The sequence below is a fragment of the Gossypium hirsutum genome, chromosome A05 (genome assembly GCF_007990345.1).
Source record: "Gossypium hirsutum isolate 1008001.06 chromosome A05, Gossypium_hirsutum_v2.1, whole genome shotgun sequence".
Taxonomy (NCBI): Eukaryota; Viridiplantae; Streptophyta; class Magnoliopsida; order Malvales; family Malvaceae; genus Gossypium; species Gossypium hirsutum.
Window position 1 is genome coordinate 23,470,200 of NC_053428.1, and position 15,772 is coordinate 23,485,971.

A 15,772-nucleotide genomic window follows, 5' to 3' on the forward strand; every position below is an offset into this window, starting at 1 on the left:
TTATTTTGCCCCATTAACGATGGGCCATTTTAAAACAAAATTATTCAAATTTGAGGGGAAAAGAATATTCAAAATTGCACTCCATAGTTTCTCAATACAAAAGACAAATGAAGTAAAGTTCTTATTGCTGTATGTATATCCGTTGTAGGGATCACTATCTTTTCCAGAGATGCACGTAACTAGAATTATAAGGATTGAACTATAAGATTACCGCAACCAAAAGAAAAATCAACTGTGACAGTAGCTGACCTTAGGTATTTGGCCCGACATAACAACTAATGCAATCGTAGATGTAAATGATCATGCAAGTAGGCTCTCCTACGAACAAGGGAAAGAAACTGTAAAATTATGTGAGTAGGAAAGGGAGCTAGATAAAAGCCAGAATTTGATGTTACCTATACTGAAAAGGGGCATGTCAATGCAACATCTCATCTAGTTTCTGCCTGTACTGAGCCAACTTCTGCAAAAATTTCAATTGGTAGAAAGCATTAGTCTTCTCCATCAAGCTTTAATAATTTCAGGTAAGAAATAAGAAAAAAGTTCCTCAAAACAAGAGGATAATGATAATAATAATGATTAATTATACTAAGCTTTTGTGTTCTATTTCCTTTTGAGTTTGAGATATTCAGTACCAAACGTAGGACTATATATAAGTATACTTTCTAGATTAATGTCCACCCAAAGAATTCAACAAAAAAAAGGCTCATTTTATATCAATCAGGTCTTTTCCATGTATGTCTCAAAACAGAAGTTTTTTCCATTTTATATCAATCAGGTTTTTTCCATTTTACTTCAGCAAGATACTGGTTTCAAGCAAAAGAGAGTAGCCAAATACTACATGTCAAGAAGGGGAAGCAATCATGATTCTTAATCTATAATAGTATTGTAGAAATCAGAGTATTTGATACTAAATAGAACATAAATCAGAGTTTTTATATACAACCTATGACACTACTTTAGGAAACTCTAAGTTAGGAAAGATACTAAATAGGAGATATGATCCCTTAAAATAAGGGATTTTAATAAAAAAAATATCTACAAATATTCCTAAAATATTTACAGAATATTCCTACACTCCCCCTCAAGCTGGAGAATATACATTGTATAATCCCAGCTTGAATAGGAATTTATTGAACACAGGTTTTGGCAAAGCCTTGGTAAGAATGTCTGCAATCTGTCCTTCTGAAGGAATGTAAGAAAGAGTGGCTGTCTTTTTGTTGACTTGATCAGCAATAAAATGCCTATCAATTTCAACATGCTTTGTTCGGTCATGTTGAACTGGGTTCTTGGCAATCTGAATGGCAGATTGATTATCACACAAAACTTCAAAGTGATCCTCCTGATTTGTGCCAAGTTCTTTTAGTAATTTAAGTAGCCAAATTCCTTCGCATATCCCCAAAGCTAGTGCTCTAAATTCAGCTTCAGCACTACTTATTGAAACAACAGATTGTTTCTTACTTCTCCAAGTTGTAAGGTTACCCCAAACAAAAGTGCAGTACCCACTAGTGGATCTTATTTCAGTGAGATCTCCAGCCCAACTAGAGTCTGTAAAAATCTTAACAGTTCTGTCTTGTGTCTTCTTAAACATTAAGCCGTGTCCTGGAGTTTTCTTCAAGTACTTGAGAATTCTATTTGCTGCTGCCATATGCTCTTCAGTAGGATTAGTCATTTGTTGACTTATCACATTTACGGGAAAAGCTATATCTGGCCTTGTCAAGGATAAGTAGATTAGTTTCCCAACTAACCTTTGAAATTTCTCTCTGTCTACTAAGGACTCATCTTCTTTATTGAATCTCAAGTTTGCCTCCATTGGTGTATCAGCCGGCTTACAGCCAAGAAAACCAGTTTCTTTGAGTAAATCAAGTACATACTTTCTCTGGTTGATCACAAGTCCTTCTTTTGATCTTGCCACCTCCATTCCTAGGAAATACCTTAGCTTTCCCAAGTCCTTGGTTTCGAATTCCCTGTTTAACAACTTCTTCAAATTGCTAATCTCTTCCTCATCATCTCCAGTAAGAATGATGTCATCCACATACACAATTAGGATAGCTTTCTTATTTGTAGAAGTTACTTTGATGAAAAGCGTATGATCGGCAAGGGACTGCTTGTAGCCATTTTGAAGAATGACTTTAGTGAACCTCTCGAACCAAGCTCTGGGTGATTGTTTTAACCCGTATAGAGACTTGTTGAGCTTGCAAACCTTGTTGCTACCTTCAATAGACTTTGAGCCAGGTGGCAATTGCATATAGACTTCTTCCTCAAGCTTGCCATTAAGAAATGCGTTTTTTACATCAAGTTGGTGTAATTTCCAATCGCAATTTACAGCCAAACTTAGGAGTACTCGAATAGTGTTAAGCTTTGCCACAGGTGCAAAAGTTTCTGTGAAGTCTATCCCATATGTTTGCGTGAAACCTCTGGCCACTAGTCTAGCTTTGTATCGTTGGATACTGCCATTGGAGTTATACTTTACAGCAAAGATCCATTTACAGCCGACAGCCTTTTTTCCTTGAGGAAGGTCTGTAATGGTCCAAGTAGCATTTTTCTCTAGTGCACAAATTTCCTCTTCAACAGCCCTTCTCCATTTTGGATCCTTTAGAGCTTCAGCTATACTTGTGGGAACCTGTTCTTTATCCAAAGTTGCTGTAAATGCTTGAAAAGACAGCATCAATGAATTATAACCAGTAAAATTTTCAATAGGATGCTTGGTGCACTGTCTAACCCCTTTTCTAATAGCAATAGGAAAGTCATCTAGAGTAGTGGACTTACTGATTTCTTCTTCCATTTCGGCAGCTGGACCCAAATCCAATTCTCGGCAAGAATCAGATTGCAAAACAGTCTCAGGGATATGTCTTCTTTTTCTTGTGTAGACACGAAGCTGTTTGGGCGATGGTGTTTTTTGAAGACTGTCAATTGGAGTAGGTGTATTTTCAGGAAGAGTGTTTAAAGTGGGTGTAGGTGAATTAGTCATAGGTACTACAGGAGAATCAATGGGAGCATTCACAGGTGACAGATCTGCAGGTAATGGCGAACAAGATGGCAATTCTGAAGGTTGAGAATGAAGATTAGAAGGAGATACCTGTTGTGGCTGAAAATCACTCCATGTTTCCCCCTGAATTTCAGCCTGAGTGAAATAGGAATCCTGCTCATAAAATGTTATATCCATAGTGGTGAAAAATCGTTTAGAAGGAGGATGATAGCATTTATAACCCTTCTTAAGTGAAGAATACCCAACCAATACACATTTTAAAGACTTAGGATCTAACTTGGACTTATTAGGAGCAATATTTTGGATAAAAACAGTGCAGCCAAAAATTTTAAGTGGCAGAATGGAGGAGATAGGCTTAAAATGAGGAAAGTGCTGCAAAAATATAGATTGAGGCGTTTGAAATTTTAAAACCTTACTAGGCATCCGGTTGATTAAATATGTGGCAGTTAATAAGGCTTCCCCCACAAATATTTAGGAACATTAGTGGTAAATAGAAGAGAACGAGTAACTTCAAGAAGGTGCCTATTTTTTCTTTCGGCAACGCCGTTTTGCTGTGGGGTTCCAACACAAGAACTAATCTGAACTATGCCCTTTTCCTTAAAAAAATCACCTAAAGACCTAGCAAAAAATTCACTGCCATTATCAGATTTAAAGAGCTGGATTTTAGACCCAAATTGAGTGAGAACCATGTTATAAAATTGCACAAAAACACTAGCAGTTTCAGATTTATCTTTCAGCAAATAAGTCCAAGTTATCCTACTGTGATCATCAATAAAAGTGATAAACCACTTACAATTATCAGCATTCTTCACCCGAGAAGGGCCCCAAATATCACTATGGATAAAGCAAAAGGGTAAGAAGGCTTGTATGTAGAAGGAAAATAAGATGATTTAGTATGTTTGGCAAGAGAGCAAACTTTGCAAGAAAAAGAATTAGGCCTTTTATTAATGAATAGAGCAGGAAACAATTTTGCAAGGTATTGGAAACTAGGATGGCCTAAACGAAAGTGCCATAACATAACAGTATCAACTTTTCCTAAAGCGGTAAATGACTTGGATATCTCGATTTTAGGAGAGGTAGGGAGGATGTAGAGACCATTATGCAAGCTGGCCTTACCAATCATCTTCTTCGAGTTCAGTGCCTGCAAAGTACAATCACGATCATTAAAAATTACAGAGCAGTGCAAGTCTGTGGACAATTTACTAACAGAGATGAGATTGCACGCCAGATTTGGTACAAAGAGAACATTTTTAAGTGCAATCTGTTCATTGAGAATAACAGTGCCATGTCCATCTATTTTGCACAAGGTACCATCAGCCGTTTTGACAGCTTTACCAAAGGTATGGAAAAAATTGTGAAACAATGCCTTGTTACCAGTCATATGATCCGTAGCACCAGAATCGAGGATCCAATTAGGAGTCAACTGGGAGGAGAAAAATGCAGTAGAAGAAAGGTTACCTTCTGGATCTTTTATGACCAGATTACCTTCACAAGACCCTTGAAACTTTCCAAATAGTTTTTGAAGTTCAGCAATCTGTTCTTTAGTGAAACTAGTGACAGAGGTGGCAACGACAAGGCTTGATTTATTATCTCGAGAGTGCTTGGACTTCCAGTCCTGAGGCTTACCATGAAGCTTCCAACACTTCTCCTTAGAGTGGCCGGGCTTTTTGCAATGATCACACCAAGGTCTCCCCCGTTTGGAAGAGAGAGATGATTGATGGGTCAGTAAGGCAGATCTTTCAGAAGTGGAATATGGTTCATCAGACAGCATCACACACCTTCGGCTTTCTTCCTTCTTGACCATAGAGAAAGCCTCTCGAAGGGAGGGAAGAGGAGAAATAGCCAGGACCCTGCCGCGAACCTCGTCCAGGTCCTTATTTAAGCCTTGGAGAAATTGAAAAAGTCTTCGTTGAGTAACAATTTGCTGATAAAGAGCAGCATCTCTTGGATCTACCCAATCATAATGTGCATACAAATCTAATTGTTGCCAAAGAGCAGTAAGGGTATTGTAGTAGAGAGTAACAGGCATGGTTCCTTGTTTAAGGGTGGCTGCTTGATCTTCAACATGATATAATTCAGCAATGTTATCCGTGCTAGAGTAGGTTTCGCGGACTGCACTCCAAATTTCAGCGGCTATGGTGTAAAGAAGAAAGTTTTTGTTTATACTCGGGGTCATGGAATTAAGGAGCCAAGTCATAACCTGACCATTGTCACGCATCCACTTAGCAAAACCAGCATCAGTCACAGCAAGCTTCTTGATTTCACCAGTAACGTAGTCCAATCTTTCTCTGCCCAAGAGAAAAATCTTAACTGATTGGGACCATTCAAGAAAATTGTTGCCATTCAATCGATGGCAGGTGATAGTCAGACCAGACGAATCTGATGGAGCATCGGAACCAGAAAAATTTTCTGGATTTGAAGTAATCTCCGAAGTAGGAGAAGGAGTTTCGGACATGGTCTAGGTTGAAAAAGAAATCGTAACCTAAGCTGATACCATGTAGAAATCAGAGTATTTGATACTAAATAGAACATAAATCAGAGTTTTTATATACAACCTATGACACTACTTTAGGAAACTCTAAGTTAGGAAAGATACTAAATAGGAGATATGATCCCTTAAAATAAGGGATTTTAATAAAAAAAATACTACAAAATATTCCTAAAATATTTACAGAATATTCCTACAAGTATAACCCGAAAAAAGATTTAGTTATCATTCCTGAAAACATATCATGTGATGAAAGCATTAACTTGTATTACCAATTTGACAGCTAAAAGAGTTTACAAAAAAAAGAACTAAGCAGCTTTAATATATTTATAGAACGAGATGGCCATATTTGCATATTGATACAGATAACACTTCCTGCTGCAAATTCCAAATACCTTGCACTACAAAAGTTTAAGGCATGGACTATTGCAATATTCTGAAATCACACACAATTGGTGAATTCCGAGCTCCTTTTCATCTCCTTCCCTTGTCAAAAGGTAATGAAACAATACCTACTCTGGCTTTTCTATCCTAACTCCTTTATAACTTTGAATTGACTTATGAATTTTATGCTTTGTGAAGCAAAAGCAGGTATATAGAACCAGTAGGGTGAAAGCATTTACACAGGTTCATAATGATCAAGGACAATGATGAGAGGAAGTTGCATACCCTAGTATAAGCATAAACTCCAGCCTCTGTTGGTGCGATGGGACTTCCCCTTCTAATGAACTTCCCCTCTTTAAAAATGTAAAGCATGGGTATCCCGGTTGATAGTTCTAAGCTGATAACCTGTCTCATAAAGAATACAGAAGAAATGTAGCCTTAGCGTTAAAACAAGAGCACCAAGAAAACTAAAAACATCATGAATGCAACAAAGAGGCGGATCCATACCTCCTGTGAGGTTAACTTATCAAGATACATAATGATAGACCTTAAGGAGTTCCCATGTGCAGCAATCATGACATTCTTTCCAGATAGAAGTTGGGGTTCAATCTACCAAACAATAAGTTGGTTGTCAGGTTCCAAATAAGTCACATTAAAGAACTTGAATCTCTAAAGTTAGACAAGGCATAGACCCCAACATATGATAAAAATATCAACCTAATTAGATATCAGACAAAGCCCGATGTAGACATTACCTCATCTTTAAAATATGCAACAGCTCTTTCAGCACACATTTCCAAACTCTCGCCATTTGGTGGTGGTATATCATAACTTCTACGCCACTCATGAACTTTTTCCTTCCCAAATCTATCTGCAGTTTCCTGTTTATTGAGACCTTGTAATTCTCCATACCTGCACAAAGAGGAGAGTGCATGAATCATTCATAAAAGAAGATTGAAAAATTGAGACAACCAATAAAAGGACAATAAAAAAAGCAATAGCAATATAACTTCGTTCTTCTTGATACAAAGAAAAAGAAAAAGTGATTACATTCTTTCATTCAATTGCCAAGCTGCTATAACTGGAATTGATTGTTTTATGGTGTCTTCACTATGTATTTGACTCCATACCCTTGCTTGCTCATTCTCATTATGCATGATAATTGGCACCTGCAAACAGTACAATTTTAAAAAGTTAATCAGTCTAATAAACCAAAGAATGATAAAAAAAGATAACCACACTCAGAACTTCGTAAGTAAATAAACGATTTTCGATAGCTCAAATCCGTTTAAACATGTCAATAATTTTACTAATGACTGATGAACACTGGGCATATGGTATCACAAAGCAGCCAGTAGTGCCTTAATTTATCATGATTTTTTTCCCCTCAAGTTACCTTCTTTCTTCGTTGCTGTGTCATGGCTAGCATAGCGGTCATCTGTGCACGAATTAGTGCTGATGTAAATATCATGTCGACAGGTATGTTGCTGATTCTTTTGCCGGCTTCAATTGCCTCTTCCACTCCCTTCTTGGTTAAAGGCACATCAACGCAACCTGTAAACAGGTTCTTTTCATTCCATAAAGACTCCCCATGGCGAATCAGTATCAAAGCTGCTTCATCTGCAATGAGAACCAGTTGAAGAAAACAATCAGAAGATTTCACAAAAGTGAAACTAATTTTTCCATTGTTATATGAGGAAACAACAAATCATTTTCATCAGTTGGAATCAATGTTGTTTAGCAGTTTGCCATAAAACAACTAGTGAAGAAAGTGCAAATATAGGGCAGTTGAATTGAGCTAATAATCATGAAGAGAAATGGTGCGTTGCTATAATATTCGCTCATTAAGTAGGAAAACTATGCATATGGTCTGGTCGGGCTTACTTGATTTCTTGAGAGATTCATGCGTGCCATTGTTAGAGGGAGATAAAACAGGATAAAAAACAGAGGTTTGAGAAGCTGAGGCTTGAATAATACTGAATTTCTTCTCTCCGGAACTACAAATCCCTCTCTTGCAGAACCCAACTTCCACCTTGAAACCTTTGGGAACCAATCTCACTGAATTATTTCCACCTTGGAAATGAATTCCAGAACTGCCATGAAGTTGAAGAGTCCCAACTGTTTGGTGCAACACAGCATTGGCCATTCTGAAAAATCAAGATAAGCAAGCACTAAACTATGAACATATTCTGTAACTTGACAAAATGAAGCACAAATATACAGGAGAAAGTCCTCACTATTGACATACACATGTTCCCTTCCATTGCACTACTGGAAAAGAAAGCTAGAGCAAAATAACAGTTGATTATGACCATGCCACTAAGGATTTCATTTCATTCTAAATCATCAGTTAAATTATTCTTAAGGCAGATTAAGAATCTAATCGTTTAACAAGCTCCAGCAAGCAACAACACGATCTACGATAACCTCATCAGAGAAAAAGGAAAGCTATTTCTTTGAGAGAAAAAGAAAATGAAGAAAAGGCTAATATTTTTCGGATGCCAACAAGTCGATCATAATAATATTAGTTAAAAATAATTTGACAGATACAAGAATCAAAAGGTTTTCCCAATCAAAGACTCAGATTTAACATTACTCACATCGGGGATTCATCCCATTTAATCAAATAAACATTATAAATTTCAGGACAACGAAAATCCCAAAAAAAAGAAAAGAAAAGACAAAATTGATGGGCAAGAAGAAATCAAACCTTTAAGACAACAATCCAGAACCCAAAAATCTAATGCTAAAAGGGACAAAGAGGTTGGTTGCGACTTTGCTTTGTTAGGTGCACGAAATAACTTGGTAGGTTATATAGGCCAACAGCGAAGAAACCGAGGCAAAGAAAAATGTGAATATAATGAGAGTTTATACTAATAATACGAGGAAAAAAAATACAGTCGACGGAGAAGGAGAGGGGTAGAGAGAGTTCACAAATTTAAAATGTCAATTTCAAGGGACAAAATAAAACAAAGTTTGAAAGAGACAAACTGTGAGTTGTTTTAGTATGCTGCAATAAATTTGCAGACTCTAAGGTTATATAGAAACAATCGTTGTTGCTGTCTGTGGATTCTGTTTTCTTCTCATGTGTCACGCTCCCAACAGCTTAATGACAATTTCCCTTTTTATTCACTCAAAAACCATATTTATTTTTAAATTTTTATAAATTTCTTTTTATATAATTTTATTGGTGAAATTTGTATTTAAGATTTTTAATTGGGAAAATGTAATTGCTGTTTGGTTTTCCCGAAATAGTTTCTTTTATATAAGGTTGTTTGAAAGAGAGAGAAGAGTTATTGCAAATAAGTAAATGGGAGAAAGTGGAGAGGAAGATGAGAATAAATCCTGTAACACTGAACATAATGACATGTGGTGGTTTGTGAGGTGGATAAATGTCATACATGGTTGAGAATTATCCCTTCGATTATTGCTCTTAAATCAAGTAAAATTTATGGTAGGTGTAAGCATAATCGATAATATACTAGTTTTTACAAGGGGTTGTATTGATTAACTGGCGATAAAAATAGAACTTGAGAGAAAATGTACAATAAAATAAAATGAGATTTTTTTTAAAATTTCCTTATCGAGGCTCCCCTTAATTTGGTAAGAGTTATTATGCATTGCATCTCAGCTTCTTCAATTCAAGTTCCTAAAAGGTAAAATGGAATATTGAATCAATGAACCTTGGAATTGTGGGATAGCATTTTTTGGCAATACTGTTTCAAAGGAAGTTGCATGTCCTACTACATTTACTCCCTCCCACCCCCAAGTTCCTAGACACAGACTTTTTCCTTTGGACTATGGCCCATCAACACACTATTTGGATTTAAAACCCCAATGCAAACATGGGCCAGTTTACAACTGTGCCAATGTTTGGGTGAGCTTAATGGAGTGGGCTTCTGCACCTACAACAATTCGGTTTATTGCTTTGTTAAGGCCTCAGATGCTTCTGAAATTGATGCTCATTTCCATTTGGTTTATACATAGATATGAAATAAAAAGATTAATTAGTGAAATAGTTGAAGTCTGACCGTGCAGCACTCAACTTCAAAGTCGGCACCTTTTCTATCTATCTATATATTTTTGGGCTCAAATGAAAAATGGGCAAATATTATAAATATTTGATCAAACTTCTATAATAATTAAGTTTAGCTAAGTTCAATTGTTTATTTCTCCTTGTTTCAATACAATATTGATGGGTTTCAGGTGGCTTGAAACCTAAAACTGAAAAACAAAAGATACAATCGAAACTAGTTATTATGAAAGTTTGATAAGATATGGAAACTATTTATAATATTTGCCTATTTTTTATTTGAGCTCAAAAAATATATGTAGAAGACGACACCTAGAGGTGCCGACTTCAACTATTTCAAATCTATTTTTGCTAATTAATCTTTTTATTTCAGATATATGGGAAAAAAGCCGCATTTTTCTTTCCCCTAGACTTGTTTTCGGTGCCCTCTGGCTAAAGAAGACTATTCCACTCTCTGACCGTCAACTGGTAAGTTATAGATAGTTACAACTTAGTAAAAAAAACCGCTGAGTTCCACTTTTTTCTCAGTCAACGGTGCCTCCATCTCTATCAATCATTGCTCCTTCACAGACGGGTACCATAGCACCGGGTCACAAAGGGAGCATCCTGGACTTCATATAAATATATAAATGAACTTTTTGTACGAAAACATGGCGTGAATCTTGCTAGATATCTTCTGAAGCTTGTCGGATAGTGAATGGAATTGGTCTCCAAAGATAAAAGACGTCAGAAGGCACTGAAATCTTGATGGTGCTCCACGTTTAAGTACTCAACATTAAAGAACAAAGAGAAGTGAGAAACGCAACATTTACTTTATCTATTTATATATACTTCTTAGGTATATGTAACGCTTAATGTTGGATAGATGTAAATGCAATATCTGTTTTTGAAATTGTTTAATGGCCGTCGCCTCATCAAGTGTCCTGTATGTAGAAACATGAGGGCTTCCACTACTTTCCCTTTCCACTAAACAGTAACTACAATATATTGTGATCCGATATTGCAACAGTAATGAGTACTAAATAGTAAGTATAAGCTTTGCTTATGAAAGCAAGGTTTTGTCATTAGAACAACTTTTGTGTCAACCCCTTCACTGCCAATTAATATGAGTTTCAGAACATTCTCTTCTTCTTTTTTCAAACCTTCTTAAATTTTTTTAATTTTATTTCCCGAGAATTCAGTTCAGTGCATGAGAATGGTGAGTTATGTCATGCATGAGGTATTTTTATTATATAGAAAATTCGGTTAAAAAACAAACATTTTCTTAGTCAGCCTCCATCTTCTCTTGTGTTCATTAAAAGACAACGTATCCAGCAACTTTCTTTGACCATAATAATAGTGCTTCTTAATTCATTTCATTATTCCAGCTTTGGCGGGTAAAACTTGGATGTCAACCTTCAATCTGCTTGGGTGAGGCGAGAAAAAATATATAATTCAACGTTGGATCATGCCAGAACTGGGGGATATGATTAATACTGGTGGTCAAACATCACCCACCAAATGAAATTATTGATGAACTTGAACTTGATTTTGCAAAAGCACTCATAAATAGTCAACCACTCAACCAGCTGAACCAAGCCATTTCGAAGTCAACATTCAGCTCTGTAACTCTTGTCTCCAGCCACTGTGATTTAATTTATATGTATTATATATAGGGAACTGAATTCTAGAGGCCGGCATACGAGAGCGAAAACAAAAGAAACATCAAAATGTTAGTGTCGTCAACAATGCATCTATTAAGCATGTGTGTCCTGTCTTTGGTTTTATCTTGCTGTCAGGGAAGGGTAGATCCGAATTTCCGGATTCGAGCAGTTAATCTAGGAGGTTGGCTTGTGACCGAAGGTTGGATTAAACCTTCCCTTTTTGATGGCATCGTCAACAAAGATTTTCTGGTTTGGAGATTAAACCCTTTCTTTCAGAATAACCATTCACCACTATATACAAATTCATGAAACAATAGAATACAGTATATAATTAACTCCAGTTCTATTTCTGTGCTTCATTGATATGATGATCAGGATGGAACTGCACTTCAGTTTAAGTCAGTAACAACCGGGAAATATCTTTCCGCCGAGCAAGGTGGAGGAAGTATCATAGTTGCCAACCGGACAACTGCTTCTGGCTGGGAAACCTTCAGGGTAGTGGAAGCTATACTTTTGTCTGAACAAGTTTTTTCCTATGTTATTTCATTAATTCAGCGTTTGTGACTTCAAATTTGTTTCCTGACTGGTATGAAACAGCTGTGGAGGATCAATGAGACAGCTTTTAATTTTAGGGTCTTTGGGAAGCAATTCATTGGAGTTGACACGGACGAGAATGGGATTGGCATAGTAGCTATCCCAAAAGCTCCTGGACATTCAGAGACCTTCGAGATTTTGCGGAACTCCGATGATAAGAACCGGGTTCGGATCAAAGCCCCAAATGGGTACTATTTACAGGTAATTGTAACTTGCAAGTCTTTGCAAAAGCTTGTTCGGCCCACTAAGAAAGACCTTTCATTATCCATCTAGGTCGGCATTTCACTGTGGGATAAAAGGCAGGCAAGTTTAATTGGGATATTAAGACATTGAATTTTTTATATTTGTTAGGTATTCCCTTTCTCAACACCACTGAAAAAGTGCTTTCTTAAGATATGCATGCAGTGTATAAGTAAATAATGGTGTCCAATAAGTGTATGCCTTTTGAAGAAAAGATGTAAAATGCAGGCAAAAACAGAAGAAGTGGTGACGGCTGATTCGCAAGGAAATAAAGGATGGGGAGACGATGATCCATCAGTATTTGTGATGAAGATGACAGGAAGGTTGGAGGGCGAGTTTCAAGTGACCAATGGCTATGGCCCTGAAAATGCTCCACAAGTCATGAGGGTATGTGCTGCCTCACTAAGATAATTACTTTTTTTTTTGGTTTCATTATGAATATATTTAATTGCATATTAATAATGTTTAAAATGTGTAATGCAATATCAATAAATCAATCTCAACTTCAAGAGATAGTCTCTTTTTTTTAATTAATTAGTTGTCATTATGATGAAAAAAAAGAGTGGGGTGACCGGGGGGTGGGGGGGATATTTTCAACTAATATGAAAAACCATTATAAGATAGTTTAAAATTCATAAGACAAATTTGGCCTTTGACATTAGTGTCGGCGTTGGCTGTTGGCTGTTGGCTATTGGCTGTTGACTTGATGACCTCCAAATGGTGGTATGCAGGGATTTAAATAACGGTCCGTTACCGAAATAGCGGCCGTTATAAAGCGGTAGCGGCGGCGTCCGAAACCGCAATTGCTGAAAATAGCGGTGAGAAGCGGAGTCACACCGATAGCGGTAGATCACGGCTGCAATTTAACGGGTAACGGCCAATTGCGGCAATAACGGGCCGCTATTCCCGTTATTTCCCGTTAACAGCAAATTAAAAAAAAATCATCTCCTCTAAACAAAAATCAACAGAAACACTGAAACACAGTTCAATCAAAAAAAGGAAAAAGAACAAAGAACAAAGAAGATAACGGGAAAAAGAACAAAAAACAAAAAAAGAGCAGGTATGCCTGGAAATGGAGCTCCCTGAGGGCCTGAGTACGCTGAAGAACAAAGAAGATACGATTAGCTATGTGAACCAGACTAGAAAGAACTAGGAGAGGAAGGACGGAAGGAAGAAAGCTTCAAAACAATAAGAAAATGGAACGGTTCGGAAGGAAAAGTTTTGAAAAAGGAAATGGTCAAATTGAAAATGAAATGACGGGATTATAGGAAGAAGAGAGGGCAGATTTCAGCTGATTGGGCAAGGAATCGGTGCCTTTTTTAGGATTATATCTAGATTTTTTTACTTTAAAAATATTTAGATTTTTTTACTTTGGGCCATCTGCTTCGGCCCTTTTTTAGAATTTTTGTAATTTTATTCTATTAATAAAAGCCCAATATAATGTTATTAAAAAAAAGAAAAATGAAGTCTAAATAAACAGCAAAAAGCAATCAAAGTCCAAATATTTAAAACTCTAAAAATCATAAAAAATGATTTTTTATAATTATAATTATAACTCTTATGTTTTATAATAAGTTGTGCAAATTTTAAAAAAATTCACGACCGCGATATCCGCAGTAACCGCAATAGCGTCCGTTATGTCCGCGACCGCGACAAACGCGACGCGACCGAAAACGCGACCGCGACCGTAATTTAAATCCCTGGTGGTATGGAACAGTTTGGGTGGCTTTAAAATTGCCATTCCTATCTCATAGTTATTGACAGATTTATAACTTTTATTATATAGCTTGTGATCTTATTGGTATTATTTTAATTATTATTTTTTAGATCTTGTAATGATATCGTGTGATGTTCAATATTTTATCTTATTCTTAGGAGCATTGGAGGACATTCATTGTGGAAAAAGACTTCGAATTCATATCACAAAATGGGCTAAATGCTGTGAGAATACCAGTAGGATGGTGGATCGCCAGCGATCCGACACCACCTCCGCCCTTTGTTGGCGGCTCGTTGCAAGCATTAGACAATGCCTTCCAATGGGCAAAGTAAGTTCCTTTTTCTTCCCCTGTAAACAACTACTTTTTATCAATTCACTCAAACTTTTTTCTTCCCCTGTAAACAACTACTTTTTATCAATTCACTCAAACTGAATCTTACCAATACGAAATTCATATTCCCCAATGATGTTACAAATTTTCCTTTTTTTTTTTTTGTGTGTGTGTGTAGGAAATATGGATTAAAAGTTATAATTGATCTACATGCTGCACCTGGTTCACAAAATGGCTGGGAGCACAGCGGTTCCAGAGATAGCTCCCAGGAATGGGGCAAAACTGATGAAACCATAACCCAAACAGTAGCTGTCATAGATTTCTTAACATCCAGGTCAAAACAATGAATCCATTTTCTTCATTGAAACTCAATTACATAATTAGTTATCAGCTCTAACTTCATTATGAATTATGATGCCTTTTGGTCCTTGAATATAGATATGCAAAAAGCCCAAGCCTTTATGCAGTCGAGCTCATCAACGAGCCCCTCTCACCGGGAGCAACACTGTCGAGCGTGATCGAATACTACAAAGCCGGTTACGCCGCCGTGCGTAGGCACACTTCAACAGCTTTCGTGGTGATGTCGAACAGGCTAGGACCAATGGAACCGAGGGAGCTGTTTCCGATGGCCAGTGGCTTTAAGCGATCTGTTATTGATGTACATTATTACAACCTTTTCGAAGACAAGTTTAACAACATGACACTCCAACAGAACATTGATTTTGTATACAACAATCGGTCCTCGCAGCTGAATTATGTTACAACATCTAATGGTCCTCTAACTTTTGTCGGTAAGGATGGATGGTCGGTTCTCATGTAAATTGAAATGTTTATGATATTCATTCATTAATGGCGAGTGTAAATGAAATGAGTGATGGTCATTTTTCAGGGGAATGGGTGGCTGAGTGGCAAGTTGTTGGAGCTGGTAAAGAGGATTACCAACGGTTGGCGGAGGCTCAAATGGAGGTGTATGGGAGGGCAAGTTTTGGTTGGGCATACTGGACTCTGAAGAACGTTAACAAACATTGGAGCCTGGAGTGGATGATCAACAACGTCTATATCAAGCTTTAAGGTTTAGGCCCTTCGGTTCTGGACTTGGGGCATCAATAGGAGCACCTCTTGGTAGGCAATAAAGGTTGCAATATTAAAATGTTCCCAATTCTCAACCCAAAAAACAGCCATAAAATAAAAAAAGGGTTGTATTTTCAAATTACAAATATATATGTTCTAAAGGTGGCACAAATCATGTTTTAATAATGTAGTTTTTCGTTTTGTTTTTGTCAGTTTATATTTATTGGGTCATCAAGTCCATTCATTGTCAGCTATGATCCAAAGAAGTGAGAATGCATTTAACGA

General features: G+C 36.9%; 2 protein-coding genes across 3 annotated transcripts; one reads left to right on the forward strand and one right to left on the reverse strand.

The window, feature by feature from the left end:
• Positions 1–49: 49 nt before the first annotated feature.
• LOC107957731 (2,3-bisphosphoglycerate-dependent phosphoglycerate mutase 1) lies at positions 50–8,953 on the reverse strand. Of its 2 annotated transcripts, none has more exons than XM_016893292.2 (9): positions 8,569–8,953; positions 7,743–8,005; positions 7,255–7,478; positions 6,909–7,027; positions 6,614–6,770; positions 6,366–6,467; positions 6,144–6,263; positions 396–460; positions 50–318 (listed from the first exon to the last, which is right to left on the reverse strand). In XM_016893292.2, the coding sequence occupies exons 2-8, from the start codon at positions 8,002–8,004 to the stop codon at positions 416–418; spliced, it is 1,029 nt and encodes a 342-aa protein (XP_016748781.2). In that variant the 5' UTR covers position 8,005; positions 8,569–8,953; the 3' UTR covers positions 50–318; positions 396–415. The 2 variants fall into 2 exon arrangements, with proteins under 2 accessions (XP_016748781.2, XP_016748782.2); XM_016893293.2 differs by lacking the exon at positions 8,569–8,953 and adding an exon at positions 8,459–8,558.
• Positions 8,954–11,221: 2,268 nt separating this feature from the next.
• On the forward strand, positions 11,222–15,772 carry LOC107957730 (probable glucan 1,3-beta-glucosidase A). Its single transcript, XM_016893291.2, has 8 exons — positions 11,222–11,783; positions 11,910–12,029; positions 12,132–12,329; positions 12,597–12,755; positions 14,244–14,413; positions 14,595–14,750; positions 14,855–15,207; positions 15,306–15,772. The coding sequence occupies exons 1-8, from the start codon at positions 11,601–11,603 to the stop codon at positions 15,485–15,487; spliced, it is 1,521 nt and encodes a 506-aa protein (XP_016748780.1). The 5' UTR covers positions 11,222–11,600; the 3' UTR covers positions 15,488–15,772.